Below are 16,053 nucleotides of genomic sequence, written 5' to 3' on the forward strand. Positions count from 1 at the left end.
ACCGATAGTCAGCCCTGTATGAATGTGAATGAAAGCTGTGGTACAGTGTTGAGTCTTGGCGAAACAACAACTTGTTAATCACATATCGGAGGCTGTGCCAGCAACACAGACGGAACAAAAGGCGATATAAAGCTCTGAATAATCAGGAGATGCTCAGAGATGCCGGCTTTCATATGAAATCACGTGGGTGTATTTCATTTGTTAAAGCTACGAAGAGCTTTGGCACGCTTGTTTTTTGTCACCTCACCTTGCACATCTGTATTATATTTTGTCTTGAGAGCCGCAGGTACGGTACATCAATCTGTACTTACAGCAGCCACGTCTGAGAAGATGGTTTACCTGCGAGAGGGTGAGACGACTGCCGGCGCGTTTGTGGTATTTATTGGGGCTCTCGAACTGAAGGTCCTCCCACCGAATCCTCCACAGCATTCCAGCCAGCTCTTTCTCCAGCTTCAGTTTCCTGCAAAAAAAAATGAGTGAGATTTTTTAACCAAAGTTTACTTTGCTTTACGGGCTTGAATCTCAACTCTCTGTACGCATGGGTGTCTTTCTTTTATATAAAAGGAAATAAATTAATAGAAATCCTTCAGAGGGTGGCCGGGTTAGCGCAGTTACCAACTGCGCTAACCCGCCACCCTCTGAAGGAGAGGTTTACTCCTCGACGCAGCGGCTGCGGGTTCGACTCCGACTTGTGGCGTGTCATTCCCCTTCTCTCTCCCCTTTCATGTCTTCATCTGTCCTGTGGAATTAAGCGCCTAAAATGCCCCCCCCCCCCTTCAGAGGCGAGGTGGTATATTGACTCATGGTTTTATTTTGAGGAACAAGAAAACAACATGGATTTTATCCGGCAAGTCGACGAAAATAAAGAGTTAATTGCTCTGTTTGTGCAGTATCGCCATCAGATCTGATGGCAGAACGCTTTACATGCAGCGCTTGCATGTAAGCGATGTACGTGTGTTTATGTGTGCAGGTTTGTGCGTTTGCATCTTATTAGAGTTGAACTTCACTGGCCCATATGCTCTACTTATTGAACTTTGATGAAGTGGAAAACTACTTTTTTTAGGTGATGTTGTTATGTAATAGTCTGGACAAAGAGCTCTTTCTTTCAACAACATTACACAGTAAACACCCATACTGGAATTTAATCAGTAACGTTATGTGAACAGAAATGTTGGTCAAAAGTCAAAGCAACATTAAACAACTAGCTGTTTTGACCCTTTGGACTCATTATTTGAGGATATTGAATGTCATGCTGGGAAAGCCTTCGCTCTTCTACTTCTACTTTTTTTTGCATTTTAGGCCTTTATTTGTGACAGCTGAGACATGAAAGGGGAGAGAGGGGGGAATGACATGCAGCAAAGGGCCGCAGGTCGAAATTGAACCCACGGCCGCTGAGTCAAGGACTGATCCTCTGTATATGGGCGCGCCCTCTACCAGGTGAGCTACCCAGGCGCCCTCGCTCTTCTACTTAAAAGGTCCTATGACATGCTGCTCTTTGGATGCTTTTATATAGACCCTAGTGGTCCCCTAATACTGTATCTGAAGTCTCTTTTATATAGGCCTTAGTGGTCCCCTAATACTGTATCTGAAGTCTCTTTTATATAGACCTTAGTGGTCCCCTAATACTGTATCTGAAGTCTCTTTTATATAGACCTTAGTGGTCCCCTAATACTGTATCTGAAGTCTCTTTATATAGACCTTAGTGGTCCCCTAATACTGTATCTGAAGTCTCTTTTATATAGACCTTAGTGGTCCCCTAATACTGTATCTGAAGTCTCTTTTATATAGGCCTTAGTGGTCCCCTAATACTGTATCTGAAGTCTCTTTTATATAGGCCTTAGTGGTCCCCTAATACTGTATCTGAAGTCTCTTTTATATAGGCCTTAGTGGTCCCCTAATACTGTATCTGAAGTCTCTTTTATATAGGCCTTAGTGGTCCCCTAACACTGTATCTGAAGTCTCTTTCCCAAAATTCAGCCTTGATGCAGAATGACTAGAGCCAGTTCCACAATGAGCTCTCCTTAGAACAGTGGCCACCAACCCGTTGATCGCGATCAACTAGTAGATCTTTGAGACTTCAACTGTAGCTCCCGAAAATAACAGCCTAAGAAAAATAAACAATCAAATTTTGCCTGATTGACTTTTGATTTTGCAACGTGCGTCTCTCTTGACCAGCGCAGTTTGGAGGGGTCTCTTTTAGCAGCGCGGAGTGTCCAATGAGATACGAGAAAAGTACTGTATTGGCCAATAAGAACGGCGCTAGGAGAAGTGTAAAAAACGGGCGATACCACAGTTAGCTAGCTAGCATGGCGGATGTTCCACAAAAGAAGGCAAAAAAGTAAAATTTTCAAATTTACGATTTGTTGACTTACTGCCAGAGATCAAGGCTTTTCTGTCGACGAGGAATGAGGAGCACAAAGAATTGTCAGATGATGCGTGGCTGCTTGACCTGGGAGTTCTGACACACCTAACGGCAAAACTGAACGCACTCAACACTGAGCTCCAGGGAAAAGACCTCTTTGTGTTTGGACCACACAGCTAAAGAACAGGCAGCTAACATACTTTCCCAACCTGGAAAAAGCATCACAAGCCATCAAAGACAAAGATGCTTTTCACCCAGACCAGTACTGTGCTCACTTGGACAAAGTTGTAACGGAGTTCAGTCGGCGTTTTACTGAGTTAGACGCCATGAAAGATATTGCTTCATTAGTCTCAAACCCATTTCAGCCCATTGATACAGACCAGGTATCAGCCAAAGTCCATCAACTATTTGCTCTGCCAAGTGGTGTTGACATGGAGATAACTGATTTGCAGAATGACATCGATCTAAAGGCCAGATCAAGGGACAGTGACTTTTGGAGACTTGTAAGCAGAGAGAAGGTTCCTCTTCTCGCTGCATGTGCACAAAGAGTGAGTGCCTACTTTGGATCCACATACCTGTGCGAAATGGTGTTTTCGCAGATGAAAATCATCAAATCAAAGTACAGGGGCTGCCTTACTGACAGACACCTCGCAGACTGCCTCAGACTGGCGGTCTGTAGCTATGAGCCAAACTACAAACTACTTAGGCTATGTTCACACCGCAAGTCTTAATGCCTGATTCTAATTTTTTTTCTCAGATCCGATTTTTTGTTTGGCTGTTCACATTACCTTTTAAAATGTGGCCTATATCAGATTCCAGTGTGAACTGCTTGCGGTTTTGAAATGACCTGCATGCGCAAAAGAACAATAACGATGACATCAGACGCAGCACGCTGTTGCACTAAAGTTATGGAGGTTATGGAGGAAGTCAGCATTTTCCCTTTTATTTTTTTATTTTGTATTAAAATGTTTGTGTAATGGCAGCCATAACATCAATGTGCAGGGCTGTTCACACTGCGGTCGCATTGAAAAAAAATCAGATCTGGGTCGGATTCAGGACAACATGTGGAAGTGGCCTGAATCTGATCTGAAAAAATCTGATCTGGGTTAGATTTGAGTGTTCACAATACTTCTGAAGAAGCCTGACCTGGTCACTTGACCCCAAAAAATTTGGGCCACTTCGGCCTGCAGTCTGAACGTAGCCTTAGTGACAGTATTCAGGCACAGCCATCACACTAACGAGTGAGTAACATGACTGCATGTAAAGGTTTTTGCCTTCTGATGGCCTTATGAAAGTGATGCTTGAGATGTGACAGAGAACTGCACTTATAGTTAACTGTGGCACACATTAACGTTCTGCTTTCTTAAGTGTTGCTAAATGCTTTCTTAAGTGTTGCTAAATGTAAGTAATAATTGTAGTAACTTCAATGACTGAAGTTGATGAGCATTACAGTTACATGGCACTACATATGATCTGCTCATTGCAAAATGTGTAAATGTGTCTCTTTGTTGTCCACAATGAACACAATAATCTGAATGTGAATAGAAAATAGCCCATTTATTCTTTGTATGACTTAAAAAAATGTAACTTAAAATGGATGGTATGATTACACAATTGTTAGAGCAAGATAGCTACAGTATGGCTTGTTTTATATTCCAGTTACAGGTTTTGTTTCATTATAATTTGTTATTGCATCAAATTGAAAGTTGGAGCAAGTACGTCATGTTATTCAAATACATTTTGCATAAATACAAGGCCTCGAGATAGAAGTGTTTTTGGCATTCTTTTTCTCTCAATAATTTGATGAGTAGATCTTGTATTTCACCAGGGCAGACGTCTGTGATCTTGGGCTTAACCCCTTGACGCCTGAATTTATTCACAATTATATTAACAAAATATTATGTGTGTTTCTGACTCCAAGCTGATGCTAAATTAAATTGAGATTGTTAATTTGTCTATAGCATATGGAATAGATATAAATTTAGGTATGATGCAAATTAGCGACAACAGGCATTATGGTAAAATTCTTTACAAAATGGTAAAATTAATAAAACACAGTAGATTTCATTCATGTCACAAAGTTGTTAGAACTTCTAAACTGTAAATGACAAATACATGGATCTTGACAACGGCAAGAAAGAAAACACTCTCCTACTCCCTAACATTGACAGTAGTTTCTTTAGGGTTAGGGGTAGGGTTAGGTTTAGGGGTAGGATTAGGTGTAGGGGTAGGGTTAGTGGTAGGGTTAGGGTTAATTTCGCTTACGTGAACCGGATGTATCTCCCACTCCGACCGGTCCTACGAGAAACCAGTGCATGCAAAAGGTTCCTAGGTATGTATCGCATGTAAACAAACCGGCATTGGGGGGAATACCCACTCTATCTCGCCTGCAGTCGGAATGGAAGGGGTTTGATGTAAATTAGCGACAGTCGGCGTTAAGGGGTTAAAAAGGTTGGTGACCACTGCCTTAGGATGTGCCATTTCTGTGTCTGTAGCTTTAAATGCTATTGAGGAGGAGAGAGGCGGGGCAAGGTGGAACGTGGGGGTGTGGCCTTGACCAACTGCCATGCTTCGCTCGTTTGCTAGCCATGATGTCTTTCTCTTTCTCATGGGCGGGCCAAATTCTCTAGGCGGGCAAAGCAGAGAAAGAGGAGGTAACCTTTCCCCTTATGACGTCATAAGGGGAAGATTCCAGATCGGCCCATCTGAGCTTTCATTTTCTCAAAGGCAGACCTGGATACCCAGGGCTTGGTTTACACCTATCACCATTTCTAGCCACTGGGGGTACACATAATAATGTTAAAAAACCTCATAAAGTGAAATTTTCATGCCATGGGACCTTTAAAGGCAGGCTACTATGAGTCATGGGTCTTTTCTTCAAAGAAAAATAAGAAAACAATCATCAACCATGATGAAGATTATATCCACTTCAGTTCTAACTCCCACACTCTCTCTTTTTGAACAAACTCACTGACAGCGGACTCAGATGTTCTAACCTTATCTTAAGTACTCACACTGGTACAAAACAGCTCCCAACTCAAACACTGTAAAAATGATAGTTCCTTAAAACAGATAGAACATAATAAAAGGGTTCAGTCTTAAATGTGTTTTACAGTATTCTGTGATTGTTTAAGCTCAAATTGCACAACAGAGTTTCAATGTGCAAACACAAACGGAACAAAAGGAAAAAAAATGGTGGAGTCTGACTTTTCAGTTTGATCCGAACCAAAATTACAGGTGCGAAACCTCCCCCGGACCACGGTCCGGACTAAACGGACGAAATTTGGTCCGACAAAAAGAGGTAGTCATAGTTCGGTTCACTTATAGTGTGAAAGCATTTTTTTTGGATGGTTCGGACTTTCGGACCAAATACAGGAAGCTCTGGCAGGCTATTATTGTGTTATAATACCGGGGAAGTTCCTTTAAGTAATAACTCAGAGTGTGTGACGGTAAATGCGCTCAGAGCAGACAACGGTCGGCTACCAGAGCAGAGAATACATCAGCAGTTTACTTGTTAAGCAGTAGTAAATGTACAGTGTAGGTTTCCGTTTGTCTCGGAATAAATGCTGCCGAAAGAAAGTTCCCGTGTCTTGCTTCTCAACATCGCGACAAAACAAAAAGAGCTCCGACACAGAGAGAGGACACTGGAGGAGGGGAAAGCCCGTCTACATACCAATCAATTTCAAGTATCAGGAGATGCAGCTCACGTATGTGATGACGGCAGGACAAAGTTTGTCATGTATAGATCTTTAGTGTGCCTGCATAAACAAAGTGCGAAACCAAAACTAACAGGGTGGGTTATGTTATGTGTTATGTTAGGTTAGGGTAGGTTAGAGAAGTTTAGGTCATGTTACAGTATGTCATGTTAGGTGACGTTACATTACATAATGCACTAGGGCTGGGATGATATGCTTTTGATCCCAATTTGATTCTTTCATGAAACATTAGTGCCTATTTGATTTGTATTGCGATTTTCATTTATTGTGATTCTAGAAGTATAGTGATTTGATAGTATTAGGGATGCGATTATCTTTTCTTTCGATACACTCAATTTAAAAATAAAAAGTCCCACCCCTATAACAAAACAAACATATGTTATCATATGTTTGTTTTGTTAAGTTATTTTACATTATATTGCATAATGTAACATTTAAATTTATTAATACAGTGTATTAGTTATGTATGTTATGTTATGCTATGTTGCGCTGGGTTAAGTATTATTATGTAACATTACGTAGAGCTGCAAAGATTTATCAATTAATCAGTTGTCAACTATCAAATTCATTTTTATGAAAATAAGTAAAAATTCTGTGATTGCGGGTTCTTAAATGTAAATATTTTCTAGTTTCTTCACTCCTCTTTGACAGTAAACTGAATATCTTAGTTAGTTGTGAACAAAACAAGACATTTGAGGACGTCATGTTGGGCTTTGGGAAAACTCTGATCGGCATTTTTCACCATTTTCTGACATTTTAGAGACCAAACAACTAATCGAGAAAACAATCGACAGATTAATCAACTATGAAAATAATTGGCCTAACATTACGTTATCTTAGGTTTGCTATGGTATGTTAAGTCATGTTGTGTTGCACTATGTAAGGTTAGGTTAGCATTTGTATTAGTTTAGCATAGCTTAGCATTTAAAGTAAACAGTTTGGCTAGTTATTCTGGTGTTTCATTTGGCCCAGTCAGTGTAATTTCCTAAATGAGGCAATATAATTATGAGCTCTATCATTTTATTCAGGTTTTTCCCTGATCTCCTTTGTCTCCTATACGGTGAATTATGTGTGGATGAAATGGAAATGGATAAAAAAAAACTGCTCCACAACAGGAAACAACCACCAGATGTCTGCACAGCCTAACCAGATTAATGAATCTACTCATTTTCATATCAGTTATATTTTGGACATGTTTGGAGTGTTATTCTTTTTTATTTTTGTTGGTTTATTATCAGTCTGACTGGCAAACACCACAGAGGGGAGGATGTATTCCAGCGAATCAACACATCTGGGGCAAATCTCAGAGGAGCGGCTGTTTTTGGATACTTCATGATTAACTAACAGCAACGCACTTTCAAAAATAAAACTATTAGTACAGAGCCTGGAGAGTTTATTTTTTTTTTGTCGGGGGGGGAGCAGAGGCCATACATTCCACGCCAATCTAAAAGGTGTAAAACACTTCCAGATGGCTGCAGGAAATTATTGCAGCGTTTGCATATCACCGAGTTTGAGCCTTTCCCCTAACCATCCCAGTTGGCCCCAAAAGTGACTTTTTCTTTCTTTTTTTACCACTTTTTCACCAGGGAGAAACTGTGTAGTCAGACAGTTCAGAAACTTAAAGGGGATTCTGATGCTTGTTTGTGTCTACAAATACTCCAGGCCGTGCCGATGTGCAACCATTTTGAGGGCAGGAAACACCATTAAACCGCCGTTGCCCTCCAGCCCCATCCACCACCACCAAGAAAAAAAAGAAGGTATTTTTCTATTTAAGGAGCCTCGTTTAGAGACCTCTGGCAGCCAGAGGGGCAAAGTGTGGAGCTCCACACTGGGCCTATTGTTTCATAAGTCCCATATGTGAATACCTCTGCTGGACCAACCCCTCCATTAAAACAACAGAACCACTGCTGCTCTGCTCAACATCCCCTCACACTGCTGCTGCACACCACACTCCAAGATCAACTGAGAGCTGCCGACCATCCACCCGGTTAATCTACTGAGTGCTACGGGACCATAATTAACTATTTAACATCGCTGCGTGAAAAGTAAAAGTCTGTGATTTCATTTTGACAGTGTTGCGTAGGTACATAATATAATAACACATATGTTTACATAAGTTGAGAAACTCACCTGTTTCTCATTGAAATCAACCATACCAGCGCGGTCATCTGCCTTATTGCGGGTACTGGCACTCTTGAAACAAGATTTGTTCAGGAAATATTTTTCTTGTTTCTAATAAAAGTGATTTAATGTCTTAATGACTAAGACATTCAAATGGTTTGTTGCAGCGCATGTTCCACCACAAAGCAATACGAAGAAACAGACAATTTCATACAAAGGTAGCTTTTTATTAAATTGTATATACACCAAATTGTACTATTGTGTACATTTTACACAGGCAATAGTTGCGAGTTATATCATGTAGTAACATATACCCAAAACTATCCAACCAGCCACCCATTCTGATACAAAATACCCCAATAATTTCAGTCTTGGACTCATTTTGGGTAACCTGTACTGCCCTGTGAACTACAGTAGATTAAGAATTTCCCCAGCTATTAGAAAATTAATTCATCTGAGTATAACATCTTTTATAAAAAATAAACACATAAGCAGCAGCAGATATAATGGATAGAAATGATAATATATTTTCTATTTCATTTTTTTAATTAAAAATATATAAAATACATATTATTATATCATTTTTATAAATTGCAACCCCCTATGCAAAACAAGCGACCCCACGGTTGAGAAACTCCAGGTTATCAGCTGACAGTGACAGAACTCCAAAGTGTTTGAAACATTTTAGTGGTGTTTTTATAGGTCAAATAGTGATCATGGAGGCCTCTCGGCAGCTGGAGGACGGCTGTAAACAGCTCTGCTGTCGGCCTCTCTGTACATCACCAAAGCTCCACTGGTGTCTGCAAAAACAGGAAGTGATTTGTAAGCCTTTAGTATTAAACAGAGCAGTCACAGGAAAAAAACTAACTTCTACTGATGGTGTATTTTATGCTTTTCACTTGAAAAAGGAGGTTTACATTTACAGTTTCCGACTCCTAATCCAATAAAAGACAACATGTTCGAGAAATAGCTTTCCATGTATAAAACTGCCATTAATGTAAATGATGAAAATAAATATAGTTGGACTAGAACAGAAAGTTTAGCACTGAGTCATGACCAAAAATGCATCGCATATTATATTTTTGATAAAGAACTCCAAGATAAGAAGACCATATTTTGTTAAACTTACTGGCCAAGAATCCAGGAAAACTAGCTAGCTAGTTAGGAAACCATTCTGTGCTCGCTGAACTGTGAGCTGAAACAAAAACAGAGAAGAAGCAGTCAATGTTTTCAGAATTAAGTGCTTACTCTGCGTCTAATTATCTGGTAGTTATTTGAACTAGATCAACTCAGATTCAGGTTCAGTGGATTTACCTGAGGCGGATAGCTGCTCCTCTGTCTTTCTTCAACCATTCCTCTGATCAAAATCCATTCTGATTGGCTGGTGATTAACACTTGTTGGTGTTAATAGTCAGTATTAGAAAAGTGCTTAGATTACCGGTGTGATTTGTTAATTAGTAGAGCTGTGTCGTGACATACAAATCAGCTCCTCCTTACATAAAAATAAATCATACATTAATTAGCCATGAACATAATTAACCGCCTATGTAAAGATACCTTTGAAGAAGTGGTGAAAAGGGGAAACTTAGAAACATTCATATTCTTTCATTACATGCAGAGTTCACCCATGACATTACCCAGAATTTAGCAGCCCTTCCAGTAGCTTAATTAAAAAGGGCACGCATGATTAACTCCTAGTGTAATTAAATGAGGCTCAATCTAGTAGGATTTCCATAAACATGTACACTGTGCCACTTGGGAAACTGTAATGATTTCACATAGTGAATTTGTTTTCACAGCTGAATGCAGAGCACAAAGTTACAACCATTAGAAATGAGGCAGGCAATCATGTTATCTAAAAGATATACAACTGCTCGGGGGCGGCAATGAACACAAACACTTATTTAAACATCTAATTACATAAAGTCAAATCCCATTTGTTTTTAACTAAACAATGTGGATCACAGTGCACACACAACTCTGCAGGGTTTCTATTAAAGATGTTGAATGCCACGTATGTTTCAACCACAGACTGTCAACAGAATGAACGTAGCATCAGTGATGTCACCCATTGGTTTGTGGATTGCCATTTTGAAGCCTTGAGTTTTTTTTAGAAAGCGGACTTGGTGACTTTTGAACGGGAGGGTGGAGCTGGGGAAGTTGACGCGGCCAAGCTAGTGTTGTTTATGGTTTCAATGGCGCTGTGCTAAGCTAAACGCTAAAGTTGCCGATTTTCAACTGGCTGAAGCTAGTCATCCAGCTGAGATTTACCGGCGGGTAACGCTGCATGTACGGCAGTGCAGAAAATCGGCAGACCTTCCCTAAAGTTACAAGCTAACACTAGCTAGCTAGCCTTGGTTGGCAAGGTGCTAACGAACAATGAACAAGACATTTTTAGGCAACCAAAATGTTCCAATCATCTTTGATGAAGTGAAAACACAGTGAGAGGGTCAAAGTTTAAGATGAAAACATGGACAACACTCAAAAAAGCATTTTCATGGCTATTTGAATGTACACAGTGCCATGGTTAGCATTGCTAAGCCTCTGTCCTAATTGACAGGTTGGCGCGTAGCCACGCACTAAAGCATCCCCTGCTATTTTGTCAATTTTAAAATAAATGGGACCATAATTTACAAATAAACATCATGCTGCATTGAATAAGACTGCAAAGTAGCGATTGAGACCAGGACCTCATTTGGAAAATGTTTGAAGGTAATAAATCAATTGAGAAGTAGGGTCATTTTCTAATAGACTTCTATGCAAGAACGCCTTTCTTTGCAACGAGTGGAGTTAGAAGACTTGAAAGATCTGAAAATATATGTATATTTTTGATTGTAGAATGTAAAGAGGAAACAATACTGAGGACACGACCTCAGTGTCCATAGCCATGATCAAGTCAATTGGATTTTTATAGCCCAAAATCACACATTTGCCTCAAAGGCTTTGCAATCTTTACAGCGTATGCCACCATCTATACTTAGACCATCCGTTTGTGAAAACTCCTTCCCAAAGCAACTTTAAATGGCAAAAAGGGGAAGAATCATCAGGTCCTTCTTGTTTCATAACTTTCTAGAAATGTGACTAAAATGTTAGTATCTATCTGAAAACAACAAAATAAAAAGCTCATTTCTTTCAATGTTTGAAACGGTTGCTCTGCATTGGAAGCACATTAACGATTACTTTACCACAGAGAAACATTTTGTCAATTATGACTTTTAGGACTCAATTACAGGATTTCACAGTGTAAGAAATGCAGCCTTGAAGACCAGGTTCCCAGATTTTAAAAGCCAAAAGACTAATGACATCAAACAAACATACAAACAAAAATGATATTTTTCAACTGGCATCAGCGGTATGTGAATTATTAAAATAGGCTAAAAATAATAAAATAATAATTAATCCAGCACAAACAAAACAAACTCTATGAACACACTAATGATCATTACGTGAGAATAACAGTGAGGGTAGTTCTGGGCCAGTATATGAGCTCACTTGGCAGCTTAAACACACTTTACCTGCTTTAACGCCATCACCTGCTGAGCTGTTGCCATGGCAACAATTGTGTAAATACCACACTGGCACCTATAGCAGCAGCACAAACCAATACGTTCTGTTTCAAACATCTCTCTCGCTCTTGCTCTCGCTCTCTCTCTCTCTCTCTCTCTCTCTCTCTCTCAGACAGGAAGCATCAGCTCAGTGCAATCAAACTCACCTGTAAATCAGGAAACTGGAGATTCCAAAAATTATGAGTGCCAAGCCTGATCCCACAGCTACAATACCCATAACTGACAGATGACCTGGAAACAGGACAAAAAGCATTCCTCACTCAGTTGTCTCTCATATGTTCAAAATATGTCCACATTCATATCTTTGAAAAGGAATAGAAAAAAACGCAGCTGTGACTTCCTGACGTGCAGCTGCAGTGCTTTAGCAATCTGTCAACCACAAAAAACGGCAACATTTTCACACAATGACCCAGCTCTGACATTCCTGATGTATATTTAAAGCCCCAATGGAGACTAATTACACCACCTGTTGTAAATCACAGGACAAGGTGATGCTCATCATTAGAGAAATATAATGTAACAGCCACTAATCAACATGTTTCACTTCACTGCATTCGTGAGACAGTAAACAGAAGATCTGTTACTAGCAATTACCAGCCCCGTCTCCAAAAAATGATGTTCCCTTACCATTAAACTGCATCGCCAATTACACTTCAAGGGGAATGTACTGTCTCCCAGATTATATATTTTTTCTGACGCATAACAAATGCATTTCTAAACAAAGTCCGCGTAGCCTCTACTCTGTGACATCACCCATAGGTTTCTGAAGAGCCAAAATGAAGCTCAAAGTGGGCGTCTCCCAGAGGCAAATTTGCGTTTCCTAGGATGTCCAGCCCTACTCGGAGTCTGATTCGCTTACCCTGGTATTCCTATCCTAACTAAGTAGTTTCCCTTTAATTCACAACGCCAACCACGTGTTTATACTGCGAGTGTTTCACAACGTGCGCCTGTCGCAGGTACGATAACATTTTGAAACAAACGTAATTTGGGTAAAAATATATTTCCCTCTAAAAGTAATTGAGAATGCAGTTTAGTTGTATGGGAACGTAATTTTTAGGAGACAGGACAATCAGAAACAATCTTTTTAACCTAATCTGACTTGTAACCTAATCTCACTTACTTCTACTTAATGTTTTTCTTTTTTTGTCTGTAAATACTGAACATTTTTATTTATGTCTTATTGTAAATATGTTACTTATTTACTATATACACTTATTGACTTGCTCTTTTCTTACACTTATTTTACCTTGAATGTGACGGTGAGCAACTGCAACTAAATCATTTCCCTGAGGGGATCAATAAAGTTGGAGTCTATATTATTCAGCAAGTTCACTATGAGCAGATTTTAGGTTGTGTTTACATTTTGTGCAGCTGTGTAAATCTATACATTTTTGAAACATATCATTTTCCCAGATGACAAGGTAGCTGCCATCATAGGCCATCATAGATCATCATCATCATAGATAATAAAAAAAAATGGCTTTTGTGTTCTCTTACCTGCAAATACAGTGAACCATTAATAGTTCAACTTCTTAGAACACACTTGTTTGCCTTGGTTCCGAGATGAGAGGATTCTGCAGTATTTACGCAGCTGGAGCCAGGAAACGTTGAATCTAGTTTTGCAAAACAACTACAGTATACCGGCCTTCTCCGTTTCTTTACTCTGTAGATGATGCTTTGTCTGTCCTTATGTTGTTTAGCTGTTAATCGTCAATATGTTTCATCAAATCCCTGAACATGTATTGTCCTTGGTGCTTAAAGAGACAATCGGAGAAGGCAACTTTCAGACTCTAAACTCTGCGAATCATTTTGCAGATGGCTTTAGATTTGTGACAGTTAAGTCCAATTTATTGCTCCTCCACTCATTATCCCTCCTTCACACCCAAATACATTTATAATTGCAGTGGTTTTCCTCCTCAGTTCATCATCTGTGACAATTCCTTCTGAAATTATTCGTACAACAAAAAAAACATTTCCAGCACTTATCTTTCACACTGCTTGTTATTCGAGCAAATATTGCACGTTTACATTTGCCCTTTCACTTCATGTTTTCACATTTGGGATGAAATTGAAGAAAAACAACACCATTTATCATCACAGCATCAATGAAAGTACCACAGGCCCTGTAGAGGTGACAGTGATAGTATAAACAAAGCATTAGTGCACTGTAATATCCATCTGATGAGCGATTCAATCTTAGTCTCAGTCATTAGAAGAAATCTGCCATTAAGTGGGGGATAATGCTGTGCATGAACCTCATAATTCTTTTCATGCACTTTCCTGAAATCAGTGTGTCCATTAGTCAAACTTCTGTATCTTGTTTCTAAAGAATACTTCACTCCAGAAACAGGTATAATCATGTGTAGGCCAAGTTGTCATACCATCATTGCAGGAGGGGTCGTCGGTGGAAAACACACAGGGGGGGTTATCCAGCGGTGGGCCCCCGTTGGGCCAGTGGATCTTCTCCGTCTGGGACCAAATGATGTCTTTGGTGGTTCCATTGTAGTACGCAACAATCTGCAAACACAGAGGAAAACACTCACTTAAATGGATGAAAATAAAGATACCTGGAGCCTGATGTAAGCTCACTTCACAGCGTGGTCCTATAGCAGTCTTTAATTCTGTCCATTCATTGTTAAGGACAATGTTGAGGACATTGTTAATCGTGTCTTGCGCGGCCATAGAGAGAGTGCAGATGTCACCTCCAGGCCAGCTGCTGTCCCACTACCTCATATCATATATGTTGGTTTCAAAACTGTTAGCATGGCTGTCTGCTCTTAGCTACCATACACTAGAAGACTCTGAAAAGACTTTGAAAAGTCTAAAGTCTAACACCATTTCACATCTAAAGACAATCTGTCATAATGTCACACTTTTTAGTCACAGACTATATGATTTTACTACAGTGTTTCCCACACATAGACTAATTTGTGGCGGTGCACCACACAATCAACACCGGCCGCCACATATTTTTTTATGCTTTTTAAAACATGCAGCATATTCGTTCCGCTGCATTTCCTTTCCCTGCTCTCCTCCGTCTCTCTGTCACTCAGACGTCTCTCTCACATAGGCCACACACACACACACACACACACACACACACACACACACACACACACACACACACACACACACACACACACACACACACACACACACACACACACACACACACACACACACACACACACACACACACAGCCCCTCCGTGCACACAGCGTATGTCTCCATGAAAACAAGAGAAGACGTCTGGCGAAATTCACAAGTTCATGAAAGGTTGGTATCTCGTGAACACCTTTACACAATCACACATTAAAAAGTGCTATAAAAATTTATTTATATTCTGAATACAATGTTGTCAGTGTGTTAATGTTGGAGTCCTGACCCGACTCTTGCACCTGCTTTAGAAAGTTAAGTAGTCGCAAGTTTATGGTAAAATGCAGTTGGGTTGTCAAGGTCAAAACACTATATGTAGCAGATGTGAATTAAATAAACTTATTATAAATAATGTTATGCCATTTTTGAACCGGAGGTATCAGTCTGAAACAGAGCTCAAGAGTCCGACCAGTGGAATTAGTTATGTTATTAATTTGTTTACAATATTTTCAGGCTTCAACCAGTGCAGCTCAAGCAGAAAGACAGGGTCACTGGGAGAGAAAGAGATAGATTCGTTAGGCATTGAAGAAAGTGTGTCCTACTCAGTTTTTGATACTTGAATGTTACGAAAATGAGTATATGACACGGGGCGACCCCCCCACCCCAAAAGCAGAAAATGTAGAAAATCCATGTTATGTACATCTTTACCAATGAAATGTCAGAATGACTCACTGACATGTGATGTGCATTCTTTTCAGAAAAGAATTAGTTTTTGAAATGTCTCATGATATATTGTCTCTAGAAGTGTCTTAATAAACTTTTGTTTTTGTTAAAGGAGAAGAAAAATCGCAACACGCAAAACTTCTAGAATCACAATAAATGAAAATCAAAACGCACATCGAATCGCCACTCACGTATCGTGAAAGAAACAAATCGGGACAAAAGCATATCGTCCCAGCCCTACAAATGTCTATGTTATTCAGCCCTTCCCATCTTGCGGTCGTTACAGTCTAAACTGTCTAAACTAGCCATGGCAACTCAACTGGCCTCCTGCTGTTGAGTTGGTGGCGTTTGACTTGAAAACGCCACCAGCTCAACAGAATCAGAAATGTTTATTTATATAGAATTATATCATTCTTAACTAGACCTATTCAGTGACATTCTTTGCATACATCAAGATTGTGTTTTAAGA

The 16,053-nt window shown here is 39.8% G+C and overlaps 1 protein-coding gene across 1 annotated transcript in view; it reads right to left on the minus strand.

Annotated features, from left to right (window-relative positions):
• Positions 1-16,053, minus strand: part of npr2 (natriuretic peptide receptor 2) — a gene marked incomplete at its 5' end in the record, with an annotated part of 74,282 nt that overhangs the window by 40,033 nt on the left and 18,196 nt on the right. Inside the window, 3 exons of the mRNA XM_028602184.1 lie at positions 340-460; positions 11,912-11,996; positions 14,147-14,282. Of these exons, the coding sequence (XP_028457985.1) occupies positions 340-460; positions 11,912-11,996; positions 14,147-14,282 (342 nt within the window). The remainder of the gene's footprint in view (positions 1-339; positions 461-11,911; positions 11,997-14,146; positions 14,283-16,053) is intronic.

This window comes from Perca flavescens, chromosome 16 (assembly GCF_004354835.1).
Source record: "Perca flavescens isolate YP-PL-M2 chromosome 16, PFLA_1.0, whole genome shotgun sequence".
NCBI lineage: Eukaryota > Metazoa > Chordata > Actinopteri > Perciformes > Percidae > Perca > Perca flavescens.